At 39.8% G+C, this 26,000-nt stretch overlaps 1 protein-coding gene across 5 annotated transcripts in view; it reads right to left on the reverse strand.

Moving 5' to 3' along the window:
* Positions 1 to 26,000, reverse strand: part of si (sucrase-isomaltase) — a 244,673-nt gene that overhangs the window by 88,009 nt on the left and 130,664 nt on the right. For all 5 annotated transcript variants that reach the window (XM_069896806.1, XM_069896805.1, XM_069896810.1 and 2 more), the window contains 6 exons: positions 19,992 to 20,112; positions 19,781 to 19,890; positions 19,204 to 19,355; positions 16,738 to 16,909; positions 13,752 to 13,851; positions 116 to 228 (listed from right to left, as the gene is read on the reverse strand). In XM_069896806.1, coding sequence (XP_069752907.1) covers positions 116 to 228; positions 13,752 to 13,851; positions 16,738 to 16,909; positions 19,204 to 19,355; positions 19,781 to 19,890; positions 19,992 to 20,112 — 768 coding nt within the window. The remainder of the gene's footprint in view (positions 1 to 115; positions 229 to 13,751; positions 13,852 to 16,737; positions 16,910 to 19,203; positions 19,356 to 19,780; positions 19,891 to 19,991; positions 20,113 to 26,000) is intronic.

The following is a 26,000-nucleotide window of genomic DNA, read 5'->3' on the forward strand; positions in this document are numbered from 1 at the left end:
CATGAAGGCAGCAACTGCAAAGACAATCCACTTAATTAACAAGAATGTTTTAAAGTTGTAATTCTTCAAATTTTATCCAGTTCTCTAACAAGCGACACAATCAACAATATATTACCATCAAGTATTCACGAACAACATCCTCGGGTGAAGAACCCAAGAAAATATAAAAATCCAGAACTCCACCAACTACCCTGTAGGTCACAGATGGGCTTGGCTGAAGTTCAACCTCTGTCAAAAGAAGAAACAAAATCAGCACCTATAAATCCAACGTGGTCAATGATCATGGGTCAGAACCAATTATAACTGTTGACGGAAATTAAGAACTTCTTTTGTATGGCATTTTCACTAATAATCTTCAATTCTATTTAGTCCATTAATACAGATGAGTTTTAGAAAAAAAAAATTGAAGTCATTTAGAAAATGAATTGTACTCATATTACATTCGAAAGTTTGAAGTGGATTGCTGTGCCAAAGTATCTACATGCAAATAACATATTTAAAGTCTGAAAAGTACCAGCATTTAGTCTTTCTATAGCTCAAAGATGAATGTGTTTCTGCAGAATGTCTTTGCTTGCTATCATCAGTCATTTGTTTGTTTAAAATATACGTGTTATCAACTGTTATTGATAGCACATAAATATTTTCTGTTCAAGTGCTTTGTGAATTACTGCCATAATAGCAAATACAATTTACTCAAACATGTTTCACCAGGGCCGAGTGCTGGTGCCTTGAACAATGATTGGCCTGATTTAAAAGTAGGCCACATTGAATATGTAAATGAAGATGCCAATGAACATTCCTCATTATATAATGTGCAGATATAAAGGATGAAGCCAAGACTGTAAAATTCAGAAAATGGCTTTCAGTGTTTTCAATAAACAGTCCACTGCATTATTTATTGTGTGAACTAATACAAGATATTTAATAAATGTGCTAAGATTACATGATAGAAAAGCACATTTTAGAAAAAAGATATCAATTGTCTGTAATTCAATCCTCCTTGGATTCTGGTTGTATTGTCCCTGTACATGGATAACGTCGCCGTCTTCTGTTCAGATGCATGATTGATCTGGAGACTGACCAGCACTTGCAGACATTTTGAGTCTGCAACAGATGCCAGGGTAAACTAGGAGAGAGGCAATGTTCTTCGGTAACTGGCCCGACAGGTCCACCATTCCCTTCACAGTCAGATCTGACTACCTAAAGGTGCTTTGGATCTGGTTTGGAGGGCCTGAGGTTTGCAACAAGAGTTGGTTGGTGTGGATCGCAAAGGTCCACCAAAATTGGACAGGGCCCTCCCTCTCAATAACAGGGAAGAACCTAACCATTAGTTGATAGCTGCTCTCTGTTCTGTTGTATGTGGCCCATCCCCCGCACCTCCGCCATGGCAGTTACCAAAGCAGTTTTCTGATTCATATTGGGGCCCAAAATATATAGGATGGATGGTCATGTACAAGTTGGTGGAAAATGGGGGCAAGGGAGTACCCAATGTGGCTCTCATCCTCATGACTACCTTTGTGTGAGGTTGCATCAGGCTGTACATGGAACCAGAGTACAAGGGCACCAAGTGCCCCTATGTTCAGAAGATCCACCTGTCACAGGTTTTGCAAAAGATAGGTCTGGCCCTGGTGCCGTGCAGCATCTCAGTTAGCTGGACTTTGCCACACCACCTATCCTTTGTTGAAAATATTCCCAGAACAACATCTTCCACCACAAGGCCATCAGGCACTGGTCAGCACGGAAAGTCCTGCAGAACTTGAGAGATGAAGACTCAGTGAGATGGTTCCAAAAGTAGACCATCATGATCATTTGGCAGAATGCCTCATCGTCAGGGCTCAGGACTTGGCCTGGCTGGCAGTGAGAGGAGCCCTCCCAATGAGATCCTTCTCGTGCCACCGGAACATTACCCTCCACACACCTCAGGACTGTTGCCCACTTCTCTGCTGAATGCAGATTCACAAAGAATACATGGAGAAGGATGCAGTGTACTTTGTCACAGTTCACCCCCAGCGGCAGCGTATCAAAGGACTCTCTGATCTACAGGCTGTTCCCATGGACACACCCTGAGTCCAATATCCAGAACAGCTGGAAGATCATTAACTCAGTGCAAGATGCTCTTTAGTGTGCCTGAAACCTGTTCATCTTTCAGCACACTGAGATGGAGGTCCGGGAATGCTGCCAACTGGCACATTCCAGGCTGCAGGAGTACATGCTGAGGGACACACTGAGGCTTGATGCAGACAATGTGAGGACACTGTGGGAAAGGAACACAGATGAGAGTTCTCCCATTAGCGTGTGTGTGTGTGTGTGTGTGTGTGTGTGTGTGTGTGTGTGTGTGTGTGTGTGTGTGTGTGTGTGTGTGTGTGTGTGTGTGTGTGTGTGTGTGTGTGTGTGTGTGTGTGTGGGGGGGGGGGGGGGGGGGGTGTTGGTGGTGAAGAAATGACAGGTGCCACAGTGGTAGAAGGGCAATGAGAGAACAAATGTAACAATGTACACTAATGAGAATGTGCAATATGACCAAAAATGAGCGTAAAGAGACTCAAACTCTTCTCATAATTTTCTTTTCAAGACAATGTATGTCTAATGACAATGTGTAGAAATGACAAGGTGCCACAGTTATGGTAATAATGTACTGAGAGAATAATAAATGTACATTGATGAGAATGTATCAATATGAATGACACTATGAATAAAAAAATTCTTGAACAATTTTCTTGTTTTGTAAATAATTTACAGTATTGTGAATAAAGCATATTTTTGGAGAAAAAAATACATAAACTTTATAAAAAGTAGAAGTTGGGAATAACCTGAATTTATTTAAGCCCTTAACCACATAAAAGAAATGGACACGATGTGATAGCTAATGCAAAAATGGGCAGTTTGGAAATTAAATTGTACAATGCTGTGTTTTTTTTCCCCCCCCATGAACAAATTGTTTTTTTTGTTGCTGTCTTGCACTCCAACATGATTTCTGAATTAGGCACATGCACAGGAAAATGTCAATAACTGTTAATGTTCCATATTGTGCACCAGGGCAACTGAGACCACATGCCCTGGGGACACTCATTGTTGATCATGCCCAGCATTAGCAATGCTGTCTCACAATTCCAATATGTTACTCTGTGAAGTTTGCACATTCTCCTGGACTCTAAGATTTCCTCAGATGTCCTGGTTTCATCCCACATTCTAAATCAATGAGCTGATAGGCCAGTTTATAAACCCCAAAATAAATAAACCCTTTCATGTAGCTGGTTGGTAGAAGTGGAAGGTGTTAAAGGACATCTTTGAGAAAGTAGGTTTATGGGAAATGCATCAAGAATGGAATTGCTAAGAGCCAATATGGACCCAAGTTTGTGCAAAAAAGTGCTGGAGAAAATCAGCAGGTTAAACAGCATCGATATAAATCACAAGGTCACCCTTGTGATAAATCACAGGAACTAGTTTGCACCATGGTCTCTTTCTCTGTTGTCAGCTAATACGAAAATCAACTCAATATGGCACAAAGCCTCCGGTCGTGCCTCAATCCAGAGTCAAAATGCAGTTCATGACATGGTCTGCCCACCATCCAAATGATTCTGGGTTCTATTTTCCTTATTCATTTACTCAATGGTCATAGCATAGGCCTGGCTCAGCTTATAGCAGTTGATCAACCTGAATCTTCTCCAATACTATAGGTGTAGTGGAATTTCTAGATGGAGATGTTTACCATGACAGTGGGGAAGGAGTCAATGGAGAAATTAGATCATGTTAAACTGTGCACAAGTTTTACAGCCATATCATAAAATGCTGGATGTCATTGGTCACCAACTACTAAAGTCGGAGAGTTATTGCATCATCCCTCTCTGAGCAGCAGATACAAAGATTGCAAAAAGATATAAATTCTTTACATGGCTTATAAAAGACGTCATCTTGAAAAAGGGTGCCATCCGTTGTTGTACATGCAGTTTGTATATTCTCCCGTGTCTGTGCGGGTTTCTTCTGGAGGCTCCAGTTCCCTCCCACGGTTTGAAACGTATTGGGGGTGTGGGCTGATTGGGTGCAATTGGGCGGCAAGGGTTAAATGGCCTATTACCATGCTGTATGTCTCAATTTTTTTTAAAAAGCCTTCATTTTAAATGAAATTTGGTATCCTAGTCCCTGACTATTCTCCGAAGAATATTCTCCATTTTCTTGGCTTTCTTTCTTACAGTGTGACAGCTGCTTGGAAATCACTAATTAACATTATTCTGGTAATCCTGGTGCAACATGGGAAACTGCCTGGATGCAAATAGTCCAAGAAAGGTCTTGGTACTTATCAAGCACTTGGTTGAATTTGTGCTGGTCATCTAGATACTGCCTTCCTCACAATAAAATTGAGTCATACCAGTGAATAAAAGTATCATACTTTGTCACTGGTGGCTTAGACACCTCAATAATTGAAAGCTACCAGATCAGAAGACAAAAATAATGTATGGCAACTTCTCAATATATTGTATGTGAAACTCTTAACTGAAAGATAGCTTGGAGGCAACTTTCAGACCAGGGACCTGCTTTCAGAGGAGTGAACATCGGGGGTGGAAACTCTGATCTGGAATAAAGCTGTGCCCATTTGATCCACAACAGGCAGGCTGGATCAAAACTCTGATTCTGAGAAAGAGAAAGAGAAAGAAGACAGTATGTGCTTTGTAGTTAATTCCAGCTGATGCATGAGTGTTGGGGTTGTGTTGACCTCCTGCTCCACTGCCTCAGAGCAAATATGGATTAAATGCAGACCATTCTATCTACCACAAGAGTTCTCATCAGTTAGTCTCACAGAAGTTTATATCCCTTCCAATGTCAATTACAAACAGGCATGTGCGGAGCTGCATGATGTGGTCAGTAAACAAGAGGCAGCCCAGCCCAACACACCACAAATCAGTTAGTGACTTTAACAAAGCCTGTCTCAAGAAAACCCTGCCAAATTATGACAAGCAGATAACTTGCTGTACCAAAGGTCCCAGCGCACTTGATCACTGCTGCACCAAAGATAAGGAAGGCCTATTGTTTTTCCAGACTCCACATATTGATAAGCCGATCACCTAGCAGTGCTACTTCTGCCTGCATACAGATAGAGAGTCTCTGGCAATCACAGCCAGAAAGTGGTTGCGGTAGATTGAAGAACGGTGACAGGGCTGCTTCAAGGCAGTGAATTAGCCAGAGTTCAAGAACTCAATTAAGAATCTGAATAATTACACCAGGGCCATTACAGATTTTATCAAAACAGCTGTGCACAAGTGAGTTCCCACCAAATCATTCAGGGTTTTCCCCAACCAGAAACACTGGATGGACAATGAAATCCAGAACCTGCTGAGAGTCAGAAAACAGGCATTTAAGTTCAGAACATTACACAAGGAGCAGGCAAGACCTACGGAAAGTCTTTGCTCTTTTCTGGACCCAGCATACTAATGTCATCATGAAGAAATCGTGACAACACCTCTAGTTCCTCAGGAGGTTGCGGAGGGTCAGTATGACATTGGCAATCTTGGCAAATTTCTACACATGTATAGTGGAAAGTGTGCTGATTGGCTGCATTGCAGCCTGGTGTGGGAGCCCCAGTACCTCTGAGTGGAAATCCCAGCACATCACAGGCAAAACTCTCCCTACCATTGGAAAAAATCTGTTTGAAACCATCAGAGAACAGCAGGAATCATCAAGGATCCACACTACCCACTGGTCTCGCTGCTGCCACCCGGAAAGAGGCAATACAAGACTCATACCACCAGGGTTCAGGAATGGTTGCTACCTCTCCACTCAAGAAGAGACTCCTTTAAGGACTTTGCACATTATTTGTGACTGATATTTTTTGTGTGTTGTATCGTCAGTTTGATTAAATGTTTTCTTTTTTACATTTTCCTCTTTTGCATACGTATCTTTTTCTACTGAAAAGTAGAAATTCTGTCTGGCCTGCAGGTAAAATGAATCTCAGAGTTATATATGTATGTAACCCGACAATAAATTTGAACCAGACTTCATTTCAAATGCTCAGTAGCATTTTTCAATTTAGTGTTGCCGATGGAACACTGTTGATTATCATTTCAGCTAAAAGCATCCAATTCGAGAAGTGGCTAGCACCTGTTAAAACAAGCATGCCCTTCTTAAAGTCAGCTTGCACATTTTATGATATGACAGTGATATTGTATTACTTGCTCCTATGAAGAAGTGCAAGATGAATATAATTTAATCACTGAATCCTGGCACTGCATAAAGGAGAGCAGATAACTTGTTTTTACAAAACTGCATTGCTGGTGTTTGTCAAAAATGTCCCTTTACTGTGTGTCTTCTTATTTTTACTGTAATGTTTATATTAGACTGCATAGAATATGCTAACTGTAGCTTCATGTTTTATATTTGATTTTCTAATGTCAACCAGTATCCTAAGAACTATTTTAACCATCTCACCCACCTCTGCTTCTTCATACATTAACCAATCACTTTTTTATGCATTTCCTTATCTTGTCTGCTTTCCCCAAAAGCACAACTTCACACATGCTCAGACTAAACTCCACTTGCTATATTCTTTTTTGATTTGAACACTCATTGGTATTTTCCCCACAGCCTACAAATCTCATCTATTAACTCAAAACAAATGAAAAGAATTGTAGGGTGTATGATGAAATGAATAATTTGCCAGTATTATTACATTCTGGAAACTTTTTAAATTATGGTGACTATGTTTGTATTCAATTATAGTTATATACATCGAGCACCAAGAAGTATAGTTCTCAGTGACTAAAATTTGCACTCTGTTTGGTCACATGACTTTAACCTTCCTGTTGTGTTTTTCCAAAGGTCCTCACAAAAATTTATAGGCATAATCAATATGTAACTAACTGCCTTCAATCTTCCTTGCTATCTCCTCAAAAAACATTTGGAAAGTGCTCAGAACTTCATGTACATTGCTACATGAGCAACACAGACATTTAGTGTATCCAGGAGACGGTTGTGACCCATTATGTGAATAGTCTAAAAAGAGAAGGGGCTGCATTGGACCCACTCTCTTAGAATCGAGCCTGATAAGCAGTTCATGTGTGACTAGAAGGGTGTGGGGGGGAGAGAGAGAGAGAGGAAGTTAGAGTTCTGAATTGACGCAAGCCGATATTGATATCATAAGACAGGATACGAATAAAGTACATTGGGAGCAGTTATTTGGGGGTGGGTCAACACATTGAAACCAGTTAAATGTGAAATGTTGGCATGAAAATTAAAGAAAATTACAGCAAGTCCAAATAAAATTAAGGGGTGGATTGGGATTCGTTGTTTTCCAGCAAGGATGTGTTTAGTAAGTGGAAGGCTTTCAAGGGTGAAATTTTGAGAGTGCAGAATTTGCATGTTCCGGTCAGGATTAAAGGCAAAGTTACCAGGCATAGGGAACCTTGATTTTCAAGGGATATTGGTGATCTGGTTAAGAAGTGGTGTGAGAAGCAAGTATAGACAACAAGCAAATGATGTAGTAGAAGAGTATAGAAAATGTAAGAAAATACAAAGAAATTAGGAAGGCAAAAAGACATGAGGTTGCTTTGGTAGATAATGTGAAGGTAAACTGAAGGGTTTCTACAAGTATGTAAAGAGTAAAAAGATAGTATGAGACAAAATCGGTTCCCTAGAAGATCAGAGTGGTCATCTATGCGTGGATTCTCAAGATATTGGAGAGATCTTAAATAGTTTTTGATTTCCATCATTATTTACTCAGGAAACTGGCATGGTTTATAAGAAAGGAAGGCAAACAAGCAGTAGTGGCATGGAATATATAGAGATTAAAGAGGAGGAGGTGCTTGCTGCCTTACAATGAGCAAAGGTAGATAAATCCCCCAGGCCTGACATGAAATTCACTCGGACCTTGAGGGAGACCAGTGTAGAAATTGCAGGTCTCTCGAAGAAATATTTAAAATGTCCTTAGCCACAGGTGAGGTTCTGGAGGATTAGAGGACAGCTCATGTTGTTCCATTGTTTAATAAAGGCTCCAAAAGTAAACCAGGAAATTACAGGCCAGTGAGCCTGAAGTCAGTAGTAGGCAAATTATTGGAAGGTGTTCTGAGAGATCAGGTATACAAGTATTTGGACAGCCAAGGGCTGATTAAGGACAGTCATCATGGCTTTGTGCATGGTAGGTCATGGTTAATAAATCTTGTAGAGTTTTTCAAGGCAGTTACCAAGAAAGTAGATGGCTGTGAACTTTGACAAGCTCCCAAATTAGTTCAGAAGGTTCAGACATAGGTATCCATGGAGAGCTTGTAAATTGGATTTGAAATTGACTGAATGAGAGAAGACAGAGATTGGTAGTGGTGATTGCTTCTCAAACTGGAGGCCTGTGATTAGTTGTGTGCCTGAGGGACCAGTGCTGGGACCATTATTGTTTGTCATCTATATTAATGATCTGGATTATAATGTGGTAAATTGGACGAGAAAGTTTGTTGATGACGCTAAGATTGGAGGAGTTGTGGACAGCGAGGAAGGATTTAAAAGCTTGCAGAGGGATCTGGACCAACTGGAAAAATGGGCCAAGTAGACAGGATTGTGAAGAAAGCTTTTTGGCATCCTGGCCTTCATAAATCAATGTATTGAGTATAAGAGTTGGGATGTTATGGGGAGGTTGTTTAAGACAATGATGAGGCCAAATTTGGAGTACTGTGTGCAATTCTGGTCACCAAACTCCAGGAAGGTTGAAAGACTGCAGATGAGATTTACTAAGATGTTGCAGGGTCTTCTGTCGTTGAATTACAGGGGAAGAGTAAACAGTTTAGGACTTTATTCCTTGGAGAATAGGGGAGATTTGATAGTTTACAAAATCATGAGAGGTGTAGTCACAGCAAATTCAAGTAGATCCTTTCGGGTTCCAGATGATGGCAGCACAGCAGCGGCTTCTCCAAACCTGATGCTACTGCAACCGTCAAGGAGCTGTGCAACAATTCTTAATTGACTAAACTTTGGATGGTAGAATGCTGTGGAGATGAGGACCTGTGAAAATGTGTGAACTGCGAAGTAAGGTACAGACCTTAGGAAGAAAATTGCGGGACTGCGCAGCCTGGTCTGCTGTGGTGATCGGGCCTCTGTTGTGGGGACAAGGCCTCCAGACTTCGATGTCATTTGCTGCCAGTGGCCGTGGAGGGAATGCTGTGGTGGGTTTTGCTGAGGTGTGCCGGAGCGAGCTGCATCGTACGTCCGGCTAGGAGGATCTGGAGGTCTGAGCAGTCTTGGGAGCGAGGCCCTGCAGCCGATGGTGGGGTCAGTGAGGAGGTTGTGTCTTATTGCTATTGTGCCAAAGCTTACGGGTCCATATAGATATGTGAACTGGGTGCCAGTTCTTCACTTCAAGCTTCTAGACATTTTTAAATCTATGAAAATGCAACTTGTCTCTGCTGTGACTGCTGTCAAGTTTTTTTTAAATCTTTTTTTTCGTATTGTTTACACTTTTTTATTTATTCACTATGTAGGTGTGTTCCAGTTTCATGTAGTTTTGTTTTCTTTTGTCTGGCGTAGAAAGGGCATAGTTCTGTGTTGTTTACTTTGTTTTTGAGTAATCTGGTGATATGTAGGTAGCATTATGGTTTGGAGGAATGTTATTTCATTTATTACTCTGCACTGTTTTACAATCTGGTCTTAAATGACAATAAAAGTATTGTATCAACTTAGATAAATACAAGAGGACATGGCTATAATGTGAAAGGGGAGAGGTTTGGGGAAACATAAGGGAAACTTTCACAGAGTGGTGGGATTGTGGAACGAGTTGCCATCTGACATGGTAAATGCAGGCTCACTCTTGCATTCTAAGAATAAATTGGATAGATACATGGATGGGAGAGGACTGGAGGGTTATGGAATGGGTGCAGGTCAGTGGGACTAGCGGAATGATGTTTCAGAACAAACTAGAAGGGCTGAATGGCCCGTTTTCTGTGCTGTAGTGTTCTATGGTTCTAAAGAATCTATCTGACAGATAAGAACTGACATCAGGGTATACTCTTCAGGAATACAAAATGTGCAGGTAGGTACCGAAATAAAAAAAAGGGGGAGGGACAAGGTGGGGCATGAAATGTCACTGACAGGCAAGATTAAAGAAAATAGCAAAGCATTTTGTGTATCCCAAGGGAAGAAAGGGTGACCAGAGAAACAGCACAACCCATTAGAGAATAAAATAGCAATCCAAAAGAGGGTCCAGAGGACATAGCTGGGATCTTAAATAAATACTTCTCATTCAGCATTCACTTCAAAGAACATTGAATTCAGAGAATTCAGGGAAGGAAAGGGTAAAATTCCAGATCACAAGACTTAATGATGTGGAAGTATTAGTTATTTAGTGGGATTAAATAAATAATAATCCTGTTATTAGAAGACCCGAGAGTCGAGAATGTTTAAAACTTTACTGGCCAAATGTATAAGATGACTGGAAGAAAACAAATATGCTACCTAATTCAAGGAGGACAGCCTGGTAATGACAGCCCAATGTATCTAACAGTGATAGAAATGTTATTGAAAAAATCCTTAAGGAGAAAATGAACCTATTTGGATGTGAAAGTGGGAGGTATAATCAGTAAGTTCACACATGACATGAAACTGGTGTAATTAATAGTGAGAAAGACAGTCTTAGTTTACAGGAAGGTTGGTTGTTAAAATAGGCAGATGGAATTTAATCCTGAGAAGTGTGAACTAATGCATTTTGGAAGGATTAATAAGGACAGAATATTCACAGTGACTATTAGACCCTTGGGATTATATTGTGGAAAAGAAGGAGAATGTTCTGACAAGTGAGGAGATGCTGTGTGTCCAGAATAGATCACTTCTTACGTGGATTCCAAGGAACTTGGTGCTCTTCATTCTCTTGACTACAGAGTTATTGATGTGTAGTGGGGGGGTGGCCATTTCTGGTCCTCCTGAATACCATGATCATCTCCTTCATCTTTTCCATATTGAGTCTCAGGTTGTCACTCTTGCACCATGTCACAAGATTTTCTACCTCTTCTCTGTAGTACAACTTATCATTGCTTCCAAGAAGGCCAACTACTATTGCATCATTTGCAAACTTGAAGACCCTAATTGAGCTGGATCTGGCAATGCAGTAGCATGAAAAGGAGTGGGCTGAGCACATAGGCCTGAGGTACGCCATTGTTCAGCATGATGGTACTCAACGTTCTGCTACATTTGCTCTACCAAATGTAATGGCTAATCACAGGGGACAGATCCATCTGCATCACCTCACTATGTACTCATTCCTGCTGCTGTCCTGACAAGACAGAATGAGATGCAGTTACCTATCTTGTTATGAATATTTTTATGTTCTCCATTTGATAACAGGGGATGCCAAATTGCATACATTAAATATTTATTTTGATCCAGGCTGGAAAGAGCCCAATTCATAAACCACAAGAACAAGGATTACCTTGAATGCCAGTTGCCAAGTTATATCAACAAGGGTTTCCTTGATAAATCATAGGCATCTCTTGCATTATTCTTCACTGAGATAAATGTGGCAGAATAGCTCAATGAAGAATATTAAAGGAGATAGATTACAAATGACACCTGTCTCCTCCTCTTCCACTCTATTCCCGAGTCTGAGGCAACTAGTCATTGCGGAAGCTTTGAAGTTGAGGCAAAATCTCCAGCAACTAGAACTTAGAAACTCCAAAAGAAGAAACGTACAGAGCAGATACCACTCACTACAAATTAATCAATAATCAGTTACAAGTAATTGGTAATCTTTTTAAATACAAGAGGGAATTATTCCTGCCACTAAACACATGTTCACTTGATTGAGATTAACCCATGATATTAGGTGCATCAGTGAAGCCTAATTTAGTTTTGAAGACAATGCATGAGGATTGATGTTACAAACCCATCTCTTTACAACCATTTATCAATTAGAGACATGCTATAAATGACCAGTAATTCCTGCTGGTGCTTGTCACCATCTCAGAGGACCTTTCCTGGACCCAGCACACTGATGACATTGTGAAGAAAGCACATCAGACCCTCAGGAGTTTGCACTGACTTGGTGGGACATCGAAAACTTTGACAAACTTTCATAGAAAGCATGGTGATTGGCTGCATCATGGCCTTGTGTGAGGGCACCAATACCGCTGAGTGGAAAGCCCTATAAAAGGTAGTGGACCTGGCCCAGGACATCACAAGTAAAACCATCACTCCTCACCATCAAGTCTGCATGGAACTCTGCTGTTAGAGAGTAGCAGCACTCATCGAGAATCATACCATCCAGGATATGCGTTGTTTTTGCTGCTGCCATCGGGAGAGAGAGAGTTAGGGGCCACAAGACTCACACCTCCAGGTTCTGGAATTGTTGCTACTCCTCCACCATCAGACTCCTAAACTACAAACTCAATCAGTGATTCATCTTAGGACTCTTACTTTATTAAATATTATTTTTATATTGCACATTTCATTTACATTTCTCTCGTGTATACGCATCTTGACACGAGTAGTTTTTTGTACTACTGACTAGTAGAAATTCTGCCTAACCCGCAGGAAGAAGAATCTCAGGGTTGTATGTGATGTCATGTTTGTACTCTGACAATAAATCTGAACTTTGAATTTGAACTTAGATTTTGCTTGAATCTCTCCATCTTTCCTCATTTAAATTTAGCAATGCATTGGGGACTAGAATTAGGACACCATGTATAGTATTTTAGTGAGGCCACAGCTGGAGGATCGTGCACAGCTCTGATCCCCATTTATTGGAATGATGTGCTTCACAAGTATGTTGCTGGGACTAGAGAGATTGAGTTACAAGGACAGAAAAAATTGGCTGGGACTGTTTTCCCCAGAGTGGAGGCTGATGAGGAGTGATCTTGTCATTTTTTGTATATATTATGAGGGATTTAGTTGAGGTGGATGGTTACAGTCTTTGTTCCCAGAGAGCAGAATCTAAAATTAGAGGACATAGATTTAAGATGAAAAGGTGAAACAAAAATCTAAAGAGGACCTAAGAAATATCCCCCCCCCCCACCCCACCACCTACACAATTGATGGTGGGAATGGAGAACGAGCTGAAAAGGGAAGTGGTGGAGATGGGTATAATTAAAACAACATTTAAAAGATAGGTACTAAGATAGAAAAAGGTTTGGAAGGATTTGGGCCAAATACAAGTAAATTAGACTAAACTTGGATAGACAACTTGGCTCCATAGACAAGTAGGGCCATGGGTCTGTACCTGCTCTGTACAAGAGTGAAACATGAAAATCTGCAGACACTGCAGTAAAAACAAAATACTGGAGGAACTCAGCAGGACTCACAGTGTGCATAGGACAAAGATATCTAACCAATGTTTCAGGCTTGTGCCTTTCCTCAAAGTATGAACACGAAACAGGCAGGAGACTGTTTGAAAAGGTAAATTAAATGCTCAGTTATCACCTTTTGCCTGTGCTCCTCCTCCCTCAGCCTTTTTATTCATGTGTCTGCATGCTATTTGATCATATCTTGACAAATAGCTCAGACTCAAAACGTAGGTAATACATCTTTACCTTCTATCAATACTGTGAGACCTGTTGAGTTTCTCCTGCATTTTTGTGTATTTCTCTGATTCTAAATATGCGTGCCCCGTATTAGAGATCATCTGACTCCAAAATGCCACCCAATGCACCTCGAAGCACCCAAATTATGCAACGATAAATTAACAGTCCACCTCCCTTTTCAATTATTCATATGATACCCATCTATAGAAAATTAGAAAGAACAGCATGTGTTTAATTTACCCATGAATTGCATCAATGTTGCGATGTAAAGCTTACCCATAGCATTGCTATTCATCAAAAAAACACCGAAGGCAAGGCCACTAGCCCCTTCCAGACACATGAAGAAAGTATGGTGTCCATAGAGATTATGCATCCCCTGTTAAGGAAAAACAGCAGCTTTAACTATCTTGAGGGAATTTACATCACACATTCATTATATCAATTTCACTTTAATCTTGACAGCTGACTCACAGGCCCTCCCACAGCTATGTTTTAAAAAAATGTTTTCAGCAGCGAAGTGACCAACAAATACACTCAGTGCAACCTTCCTTTGATAAAATATTGACAAAACCTTTGCAAAGGCAACCTGGGTATCAAGCAGAATGCAAAAGTGAAACAGAGTTGAATAATCAAATATGTTTTTATTATGACCAATATAAGAAACCATTTCCATAGACAAGTCTATGAGATTTGTTCAGAAATAGGCTTGAATTCAAAATACTGTACAGACATATTTCCCACCACTGGCAAGATGCAATCGATGACCTTGGCTGCACATTTTCCCATTTGTTATTTCATCCTATCTGTAGGGGTTAAAATTACTTGTAAACACAATTTTTGCCAGTTTCTAGGCGCGAGAAGTTTCTAGCAGTCTGCAAAAGATTGTTGCCATCCCTTTGAGTGTTTCTATAGTTACAGCCATACAGTCAAAGTTAAAAACGCTGTGTTTTCGACCATCTTAGAGAAACGAAGTTTAATTTTAAATTGGTTTGGTGCTGTTAGAATCAAGAATATAGAACCAGTCTAGACAATTTTCTTAGATCATGTAATATTCATATTTTATTGTTCATTAATTAATCGTTTTAAGTATAGTTTACTGTTTAGAGTGCAAATAAATAGTGAAAAACTCAATGCTACTGGAATGGACTTTTTCATTAACAAGTCAAAATAACTGGCTGCATGTTCTCAAGTGATTATAAAGGAAAACGATATACCTTCGGCTGTTTTACCTTCCTCTCCCATCAAAATCTCCTTTAAAAATCTAACGAGGGAAATTTGATAGGCCCTGATAATAAGTATAAGAATGGCAATATGAGGTTGTCATTGCTTCCAATTCTGGGAGAATGCTTACAAATGAACATTAGCTATGCTGTTGAAAGACAGCCTGAAATTATGAGGGATTATCTCCATTAACAGCTATCCTCCTCTAAATTTAGACCATTCTCCACTGGCTAAAGCAGAAATGCTATTACACCTCCAGTGACCTGGGTTCAAATCTGGCACTGTCTGTTAGGAGTTTGTAACTTCTCCCCAAGAATTATGTGGGTTTTCCCCAGGTGCTTCAGTTTCCTCCCATCTGCCAAGCTGTAGGTTAATTGGGAGGAATTGGACAACCTGTTTTAATGGCAGGAATCGGCTTCTACCGTGGCGCAAGTTTTTTTAAAAATCCGCTGTTACTTCAGCAGTTCCAATGAGCATGATACTAACAACGTATAGGCATCTCACATATATTAAGTTGAACTGCAGAGGTGAACACCTCGGATAGATATGAATTCTTGGCAAACAGCTCACTTCCCATCCTCTCCATCTCCTGCCTCCAGTCATTTATTCTGCTTATTTTCCCAGGAAGGCTACACCTTGGGGAAAGTCCTTGCCAATATACCCAAGGTTCTAATAGTAACAGATTACTAAACTCAGAACAACAACCCCTTGTACATCATTCTTTGGTAATTTTAAAAAAAGTACTGCATTCTTGCACAATCAATAGCCAATATAAATTATTGGCAACCACCCTGCAAATAATTAACTATCCTTTTATATAGCATTGCTGCTGGCTGTGGAGGAGTGGGGGAGGAAACATTCTTCCACCAGATTAGATGTCAGTGGCTGAATCACTGAGCTTTACAACGTCTGTCGTAATGTCTAATCAGCAATACATACTGGTTTTGGCTATGATTGCTGACAGTATTTCTAGCAGGCTAATGCCTACATCTTGTTCAGTGTAAATTGTTCAAAAATTACGCCTGTGATTCTTTTGCAATTTGACAACCAAAATAGAATGTGAACCATCCAAAAGCTTGCACTACATTTCCAAATCCTGTATCCCATGCCTTTAAGTGGACTTTTAATCATCTATCCCAATAGCTTCAGATCAGCATCGATTTCTCTCCCTTACACTGCTGTAATTCAACTTGCAAAACATTTTAGCAAAGATCCAGTAAAAATATCAGGCTTTTAAAAAAAAGTGTGCTGGGATCATGCTTTTTGAATCGTTGCCTTGGGCAGATATTGCTGCTCAGTCATACATCATCAAAAGATAAACAAAAACAAGCCAGCAATTATAAAGATAATGACTTCAAGAAGTAATCCAAATAATAAAGATATACTTTGGTAGTTGCTTTCAGCAAAATAAGTATTCCTTATTCTACGTTTCCATTAACCAACATTTACTGAAGGACAAATTCAATATCAAACTACCTATTATTCTATTTAATACTTTTTTCTTGTCAATCAATGTTATATAATGGGGAACAAAGGCATCCACTTATATTATGGCAAAGGCCATCCTTGAAGATTAGTCACTATTGTATCAGAGTTATACAGGAGTTAATAGATAAGATTTAATAAGCAATAATTAAATGATTGATAAGATCATCTACTTTAGAGGGGGCAATGAAAGACAAATGTCAAAAAGTGGTGATTTCCTTAAAAAAAAGTCCTTATGCCCACATTGTGCCTCTAATTTCTCAAACAGAAAAAAGGCAGTACTTAAAACAATGTAGAATACTCTCGACCTGCTCTGACCCATTCACCTACATTATTTTAAGCGTGGCTTGGTCTCACGACCTTCAAATTCAGGGACCTACATATATGACAACACACAAGCATTTCTTTTACAGTCCATCATTGCACATTTTTCCACCAGCCTTTCACTCTGTCAGCAAAAAAAGCAAACTTGCAGTTTATTTTACAAACAATGGCAAGTGGAAATCGCTGATGGCATCGCATAAAGATGAAACCGGCATGCAGATTGTTTTCTTACCCCATTAGGAAATGCATCTCTGGTGTAGATAGGCCATGTCTTCCAATTAGTGTCATGCTGAAAATGCTTATGAACATGCTCTCCTAATCCATAAATGTTATGACTGGGAAGTTTAGCGCTTATTTGTAAATACTGATCAGCAAACTGCAATGGTCCTACTGAAGAATCGAACCTATAGGAATAAATACTATTATTCGTCTAATCCATATAATGTTCCAACTGAAGCAACAAAATAGCCTAATGTGCATAGAAAAAGTCAGGGTGTGCACACTTCCACTCATTCCTGTTCTTTTTATTGGCTCATTGTCAATCTATACCAAATGCCTCACAATTTTAATAAAATTTATTTGTGAAATACATTGCCATGAATAATTTAAGTCTGTAGAAAATTTGCTTTGCTTTTGGTCTTAATATTTTATTCCCTGTGGTTTATTAATCACAAGGTTCATTTAAAAAATGTTAAAAAAACATGGCTTCCAACTGGTGAGACCAAATGCTTTTAAGTTAGCAACTCAAACATATTTACATGATGTTGTACCTCACACTGGGTAAAATAATTGAATTAAAAATAATTGAAATATTCAGAAAACTGCATTATTACCAGAAAATCCAATCTCCATATGCCTTATGTTAGGGCACAAAAATATTTGATTTGGAATTTTAAACATTTTACCCTCACTATGACTTATATTATTGATTTAAAAACTGACTATTTTTTAAATTAATGGTAGCACTTAATTAATCTACATCATGGGTTAACATTCAGGTTGATTGTAATATATTGAGAAAATTATCTTAAAATCTATTTTCAAAATGTAGACATTCTAGCTTCTGCTTTGAACGCAAAATATCAACAGGTTAAAGACTGCATTTGAAATTGTACTTCATTTTTTAAAAAGAGGTGCAAGATCCTAATCAAACTTACTTGCATATGCACTGACAAAATATTCTCCCCCCAGAAAACTTCTCTAATCTGTCAACTGATTGGATAGCATGGTTAGCTCATTTTTTTCCCCCCAAGACTCATTGTTAATTTTGGTAATGACTACTGTTAATATAGCAGAAAATAGATTGGAGTTGAAAAAAATAAACATTTTAGTCTAATCTTCTGCTTGTGAGTAACTCAGTTTTAATTACTGAAAACTATTCTGAACATTTTATTAGTTCTAACTATATAGGTTAAAACATTTTAAAACCTGCTCACTAATGACTATATGCCTGCCTGAGATAAACAAGCTCATTTAAAGACCATTTAAAACAAGTATATTTGGTGGAAATGTGTCATCCTTATTATTTAGATCAAAAAACATGGCCTGTTTTGTTGTCAGAGCGACCTTCCCATGTTTTAAAAAAAATCAGTACTAATGATCAAACACATTTTAAAATGCATCTTTGTTTTGTGGCAACTTGGTCAATTTCAAAAAGATTTTCCTGTATAGATTAATGCAAAATAACGGAAATTCTATTCTTTGTGGGATGACACCCGATTTCACCTGTCAATAAATTCTAGTTGATGGTGAAAGGTTCATTTCTTTAATTCAGGCATGGTAATTATATTTCCAGTGTGCTTCTTTTAAAGCCCTCCCAAATAGTATCTCAAAGCAATTTCCTCCTTTAGAAAGTTATAATTTACAGTCTGGAAATATTTACCCAAGCATTTAACTTGTCTCATAATTTTACACTAGAACGATCTTGCTAAATTCCCATCTTGTTAATCTGCAATGTAGATAGGCCATATATTGTAGAAAGAGTGAAAACAATCAAATATAATAAAAGAATGTTTCATGTTGAAGAGTCACAGTAGATGACTTGAAGTGGCCCAATGACTTAGAGAGGACAACAGAATTCAATCTCATCATTACATCTGCTCCACAAGAATTTTTCCCTACTTCACATCCATAACCATCTGTTTTTCTTATGTCTTTTGAATATCCCTTTCGTACCAGCCTCCACCATCTTTGCTGGCAATGAATTCCAGGCACCCACCATGCTCCAAGTTAAAAAATATTTAACTCTGACATCTATTAGCATTTCTCCGCTCATCTTCAACAGATGTCCTCTGGTATTTGCTATTGTCGCCCCGGGAAAAAGGTGTTGGCTGTCCACCCTATCTAAGCCTCTTAGAATTTTTATATGCTGCTATTAAGTCACCTCTCATCCTTCATCACTCCAAAGAGAAATGCCTTAGCTTCATAGTGAGAAGGCATGAGTGGAGAAATCTGAGAGTGGACATTAAATGTGAGGAGCAGTTTTCAAAATGACAGATAGAGCTTAAAAAAACATACATCAGAGTTGCCCTTGAAATTCTGATAGGTAATTTTAGTCAAATGAAAATATTAATATAAAAATTACCACTATTTTTCTTAAAACCAATAAATGCTTATTAAATAGAATATTAAATTTTAAAAAAACTATATAAAAGGCTATGCTAAAATTGTTGCATGTATTGGTAAATAAGTTGCTTACAGAACAGTTCTGGTGGATTTTCTGATAACTGCAATTCCAAAAGGGTTCTGTTTAAGTTCAACATCATAATTGGGATTTGATGCTGCAGGGCCCTTAAATGGTTTAATGTTGTCATGCAGAACTTCATATCGATGTTTGTTTGGATCTGTAATCTTTGGAGGAAAATCAGTGAAATAAAGCCATCTCTTAGAAGGAAATTTTAAAGATAACAAAAACATATCTATTCTGTCAAATAGAAATCTTATAATACAACAGAAGGTTGGTATATAATATTTCTAATTAATGGTTCTACTCTGGTTGTGTTGATATTCAGATATTAAGTAGTTGAGTGAAAAAATAGTATTGTAACAGATTGTACTATAGCTTGATCAAATGAATATTCCAAGTTATAAAAAAATCATTTACAGCTGTTGAAATAAACGTTCCAACAAACTAAAAAATCATTTAAACTCAGCATTAGTTGCTGACACTGTATCAAGGATAAAAATCATCACTTTTTATTAAAAGAATGCTGTAAAGATTACACATTGGATAATGAGAAATTTCAGGAATTCAGTTCTCTATAAAGCACACCGACCTTGAATCGAAAGCGATTTGGTGTCTGTATTTCCGCAGTCAATTTTACTGTTTCAATATCCTTTCCGTAAAGGGAGGGAGAAGGCAATTGATTCAAATAAGCTTCAAATCCTGTTTCAAAATAAGATCCTGGTTAAATGCATTCATCAATAAAATCATTCATATCTTGTTACAAATATAGATAAATGGATCATTTCAGCCACTATACAGACCTGTTGAAGTTTTATTTTGACTTCCTTGTAACTTGTATCCAACATTTGAAGCAAAATAGCACCAAGGCCCATTTTCACTCGTCATTGGTTTCCAGCAGCAGCCTCTGGCTTCGCAGCCTGTCTAATGGAAGACAATTATTCAAGAGGAGAGGCCAGAATTTACTACAGAAATTACAGTATCACTTGTGATACTTCCAAACTGTGTTTGTGGAAAATCAGACAGCAATTTAAAACGAGGGTTGGAGTCCTCTTAAAGTATAAATAATTGCTCATGTCATTCCTCTGTAAACTTTGAGTAAAAATGGCATCACTGATTCATTCAAATTCCTGCACAAATATCACAAATGCCACAGAAAGTGACATTTTAACACAGGTTTATTTACTAATGCTTTGATAAATCTTAATTTGATCAAATAAAATTAATGGCATAAATTGCCTCCTAATTACTTGATTTCTTTTTTTTTAAAAGTAATATTTTTATTCATATTTAACTTCTCCATTTTTTACCCACAATCTGCATTTTATTTCAAGTTTTGGACCTGATGGAATCACTATACTCCCTCTAGGTTACTGATAGGTGTATCTGCGCTACTTTTAAAACCCTAAAATATTATCTTCAAGCAATTTGCTCCTTTAGAATTTTGACATTTATAGCCTGGTACTATTTACATAATCATTTATCTTGCATCACAATATAATGGAACAATTTTGCTAAATGCCTGTCTTGATTATCTGCAATACAATGATCTCAGTCAAGGCACCAACAGGCCTAAAGCCATTTTCTTAACTGCAGCTATCAGGCTCCTAAATGAACTTCATAATGGACCATTAATGCTAGCCATACTTTAATTTTCATTGTAATCCTTTACCTTTGTAAATTGTGCTCTTTATACAGTTGTGTGGAGTTAGAAATAACTTGTTTGCTTGCAAAAGAACCTTATTACAGTTCTGAGTCTTTGGCTTGGCTTCGTGGACGAAGATTTATGGAGGGGGTAAAAGTCCACGTCTGCTGCAGGCTCGTTTGTGGTTGACAAGTCCGATGCGGGACAGGCAGACACGGTTGCAGTGGCTGCAGGGGAAAATTGGTTGGTTGGGGTTGGGTGTTGGGTTTTTCCTCCTTTGCCTTTTGTCAGTGAGGTGGGCTCTGCGGTCTTCTTCAAAAGAGGTTGCTGCCCGCCAAACTGTGAGGCGCCAAGATGCACGGTTTGAGGCGAGATCAGCCCACTGGCGGTGGTCAATGTGGCAGGCACCAAGAGATTTCTTTAGGCAGTCCTTGTACCTTTTCTTTGGTGCAGCTCTGTCACGGTGGCCAGTGGAGAGCTCGCCATATAACACGATCTTGGGAAAGCGATGGTCCTCCATTCTGGAGACGTGACCCACCCAGCGCATCTGGATCTTCAGCAGCGTGGACTCGATGCTGTCGACCTCTGCCATCTCGAGTACTTCGACATTAGGGATGAAAGCGCTCCAATGGATGTTGAGGATGGAGCGGAGACAACGCTGGTGGAAGCGTTCTAGGAGCCGTAGGAGTCTAGTATCCACAATAATTTAAACCTCCATGTAATCAACATTCCCTAGCATATCAGCATATTCCTACTTGCTCTTACAATCCTCCAGAAAGTAGCAAACTGAGCTAATTCCATCGTGAGCTATCAACTCCCATCCACTGAAGACATCTATGTGAACTGTCTCAAGAAAGCAACTAACATCATAAAGTACTCCATCACCATGGCCACAACTTCAAGATTCAATTTAATGTCATAGTCATAAAACAGTGTCATATTACATGAAATTCTTTGTCTGCTGCAAGGCAGGTAGATTCCCCGCTGGCAGGAATTGTCTAAGCGCCTCTTACAATTCTTACTGAGAGAGAGAAAAACAAGAGAGTCCCCACACCAGAGTCAGCGAGTGTCCAGTGCTTCCATAGCCCCTGCAGCCACAGAGTCCAGTCCAAACCATCGATAACCTGAGCTCCAGATCTGAACCTCTGCCCTCAGCACCTCCTTGCATCCTGGTTCTGATACCTGGTACCCTTCCAGCTAGTTCAAGCCAGACTTTAGCAGCCCACAGCTTCTATGGTTTGCTCACCTCGTCTTCAGTAGCCCTCGGCATGTGGTGATCCCTCAGCTGCAGAGCCCCCTCACTGCCCCTGCAGGTTGTCTCCTTTGCTTCTCCCTCTTAGACAGTGCATGATCTTCCTGTCGTCTGGTGCCCTGCTCCAGTCCTCCACTTCCCTGGAGTCTGCAGCCCTTCTTGGCAGCTGCCAATTAATGGGTGCTGCCATCTTGGGTGCAGACCAGCACATTCAAAGCCCGTTCAGAGCTGACGGCAGTTGATTGGGTGCTGGATCCCATGGGAGCACTGCATCTCGGCTCCCTTGCACCCCAAGGGTCTGCACCAGCGGCAGTGCTGCCTTCTTCAGGAAGAAAGTATACAGGCCTGAAGTCCAGCATTTCACGGTTCAAGAACATCTTTCATCCAATGGCTATTAGGCTCTTGCACATCCCCGCATTACCCAACCACAAACTACTCCAGGACCACCAAAAGAGATGTCTGTATGAATGGAACACCACTTCTTCCCCCCCCCCCCCCCCCATAATAACTGCAACTGTGAACATTTATCTGTTTATCCTTTCTATTAATAATCTCTAAGGTAATTTATTGTAGATTGAGTACCTGCTTGGCTGCAGAAAGTAAAAATCTGGTTCATCTGTGCATTGTGCTTCTGTATATGACAAACATATTATCATTCTTCTTCAACAACTATCTGATTCCCATCATGCTTCCATGCTAGTTTAAATAATCCTAGGTATTTTTACAACATATAATAGAGACCTTGTTAGAGTGGAAGTTAAGTGCTCTCTCTAAATATGTTCTGGGAACTCTGTAATCAAACTGTAGGAAATTATTGAGGTAGTCCAGATTTATTGTCAGAGTACCTTCACGACATCACATACAACCCTGAGATTCCTTTTGCCTGCCACACGGCAGAATTACCACTAATTGATAGTGCAAAAATAAACTGTACACAGTGTAAACATGTAAACAAATAAACGACCTGTAAACAGATAATGAATGTAAACAAACTGACTGCAAGACAGAGAGAACAAAAGAAACTCAATAAAGTGCACAAGAGTCTTTAAATGAGTCTCTGATTGAATTTCTCATTGGGGAGTTTGATGGTGGAGGGGTAGCAGCTGTTCCTGAACCTGGTGGTGCAAATCTTGTGGCACCTATATCTCTTTCCTGGTGGCAGCAGGGTGCTGGGTATTGAGTCTCTTTGATGATTACTGTTGCTCTCCAATGGCAGTGTTCCCTGTAGATATACTCAATAGGAGGGAGGGTTTTGTCCTGGTCTGTGTCAACTACCATTGGAGGGTTTTACCCTCAGAGGATTTGATGTTCCCATACCAGACACTGATGCAGCCAGTCAGCATACTTTCTACCACATCTCTGTAGAAATTTTCAGGGTTTCTGGTGTCATACAAAACTTCCAAAAACTCCTGAGGAAGTAGAAGTGCTGACGTTCTTTCTTCACAATGCCATTAGTGTACTGGGTCCAGGAAAGATCCTCTGAGATGGTGACTCCCAAGAACTTAAATTTGCTCACCCTCTCCACCTGATTCCACAATGATCACTGGATTTATTCCTCTGGGTTTCCTTTCCTGAAGTCATCAATCAGCTCTTTAGTTTTGGTGACATTGAATGCAAGGTGGTTGTTGGTGCACCATTCAATTTCCATCCTGTATACTGACTCATTCGCCTTCCTTTATACAACCCACTACCATGGTATCATCCATATATTTGTTGATCGTGTTATTGCATTGTACCAAGCTACACAATCGTAGATGTAAAGTGAGTAGAGCGGGGGACTACGAACACAGCCCTGTGGTGCCCTGGTACTGATGGAGATTGTGGAGAAGTTCTTACTAATCTTCATTGATTGTGATCTGGAGGTGAGGGAAATCCAGGATTCAATTACATTAGGGGATGTCGGGGTGCGGAGGGGTGGTCCTTCATTGCTGCCCTCGTTAAATCGTACTTAGAAGCCATCTTTCTCGGAGAGAGAAGCTTTGCTGTCTGCTATTTTACCGGATTTGGTTTTGTAACAGGTCATGATGTTTAGGCTCTGCCTAATGTTGGGCTGGACAATGTTGGGCCAGCCCAACAAAATGGTGCTGACAACCAATGGCGACTTTTTCCAGGCTGCAGACCCCCCCACCCCCCCATTACATAAGCCTTTAAAATACTCACTTCCCAGCTGCTTTCCTTACAATCAGCTGTATTTGCTTCCTTTTGAAGACAGACCAGTTGCTAAACACAGTTAACAATCTTCAAATCTCCTGGGTAACAGTGAGTCAGAAACAGAATGGCTGTAAGGCAGAGGCCTTAAAGGGACAAGCCACCACCAAGGTTGAGGTCAAAAACATGGACTGAGGGCCGGGATTCAAACAAGGCAGAAGCAAAGGGGTCTTGGGTCTCCCCTACCAACTACATTACTGGCAAATGTCCAGTCATTGAAGAAGAAAATCAATGACCTGAAGGTAAGGCTCTCTATCAGAGATTAAGACAGACAAATCTCAGTTGTTTACTGCACCGTGTCCTGGCTAAGAGAACACACCAGACGGTTTCAACATTCATAGACTGGATTGGAACTCAGATTCTGGAAAAGGGAGATGAGGCAGTGTATGCTTTTTCATTAATACTGGGGGGTGCATGGGCATTGAGTCATGACAACCTCCTGCTCCAATCCCTTAGAACAAATCTCGATTAAATGCAGACCCATCTATTTACCCCAAGAACTTCTCATCAGTGATTCTCCCCAGAGCTTACACCCCTCCCGATACAGATTACAAATAGGCACTTGTGGAGCTGGATGATGTGGTCAGTAAACAAGAGACTGCCCAGCCCAACACACTACAAATCTTAGTCAGGATTTTAACCAAGCCTGCCAAGAAAATCCTGCCTAACTACCACTAGCCTGTAACCTGCTGTACCAGAGGTCCTAGCATACTTGATCACGGCTACACCAAGGAAGGCCTACCATTCTTTCCTGAGACTGCACTTCAGCAAATCTGATCATTTGAATGTGCTCCACCTGCCTTCATACAGAGCCTAAAATGAGAGACTCTGGAGGTCAGGACAGCCTGAAAGTGGTCACAGGAGGCTGAAGAACAGTTATAGGACTTCCTTGAATCAGCAGATTGGGCAGTGTTCAAGAACACTGCTGAGAATCAGAACAAGTGCACCAAAGGAGTCACATACTTTATCAGAACAGCTGTGGATGAGTTGGCCCCCACCAAATCATTCATGGAATTCCCCAACCAGAAACCCTGGATGAACAATGAAATCCAGAAACCTGCTGAGAACCGGAGCAGTACAGCAGGAGCAGGTATGACCTATGGAAAGCTATCTCCCAAGTGAAGTGAAGATGTCAGATGAAAAAAGAAACAGCAAGGGACACCTGACAGCTGTGGCAGGGCCTAAACATGCTACATGCTACATAACCAAATCTGGTAAAGTAGCAGACTGGAAAGCTTCTCTCCCAGAGGACTTTGTTGGACTTGTCAATGCCAAGTGCCAAATCTGAAGACCTTGGTGAAGTGCTACAAAATGTTTAATGTAGTCAAACGCACAATCAAATTCTTTGAATCCGCATTCAAGGCCACTTCCACCTACAGCACCACATTCCTCACCCAATGTTCAAGTCACCATACTTCCAACTGCTTATTGGATTCTGTGGATATTGTGAGACCTGCTAGTTTACTCCAAAACTTTTGAGTTGAAATTAAATAAATTGAGAATTTTTAAAATGCCTTCATTAATGTTAACAAAGGAACTATTAGATAGTTGCAAAAAAACAAAAAAAAACCCTCTTCCTCAAACAAAAATCTGCGGTTGCTATAAATCTGACATTTATTTTAAAAAATCCTAAAATGCACATAAATCTCAACAGTTCAGCCAGTAACAATGCAAAGTCAGAGTTAATTTTCAACCTGAAAGTTTAAC

The sequence above is a fragment of the Narcine bancroftii genome, chromosome 9 (genome assembly GCF_036971445.1).
Source record: "Narcine bancroftii isolate sNarBan1 chromosome 9, sNarBan1.hap1, whole genome shotgun sequence".
In the NCBI taxonomy this organism is placed as follows: Eukaryota; Metazoa; Chordata; class Chondrichthyes; order Torpediniformes; family Narcinidae; genus Narcine; species Narcine bancroftii.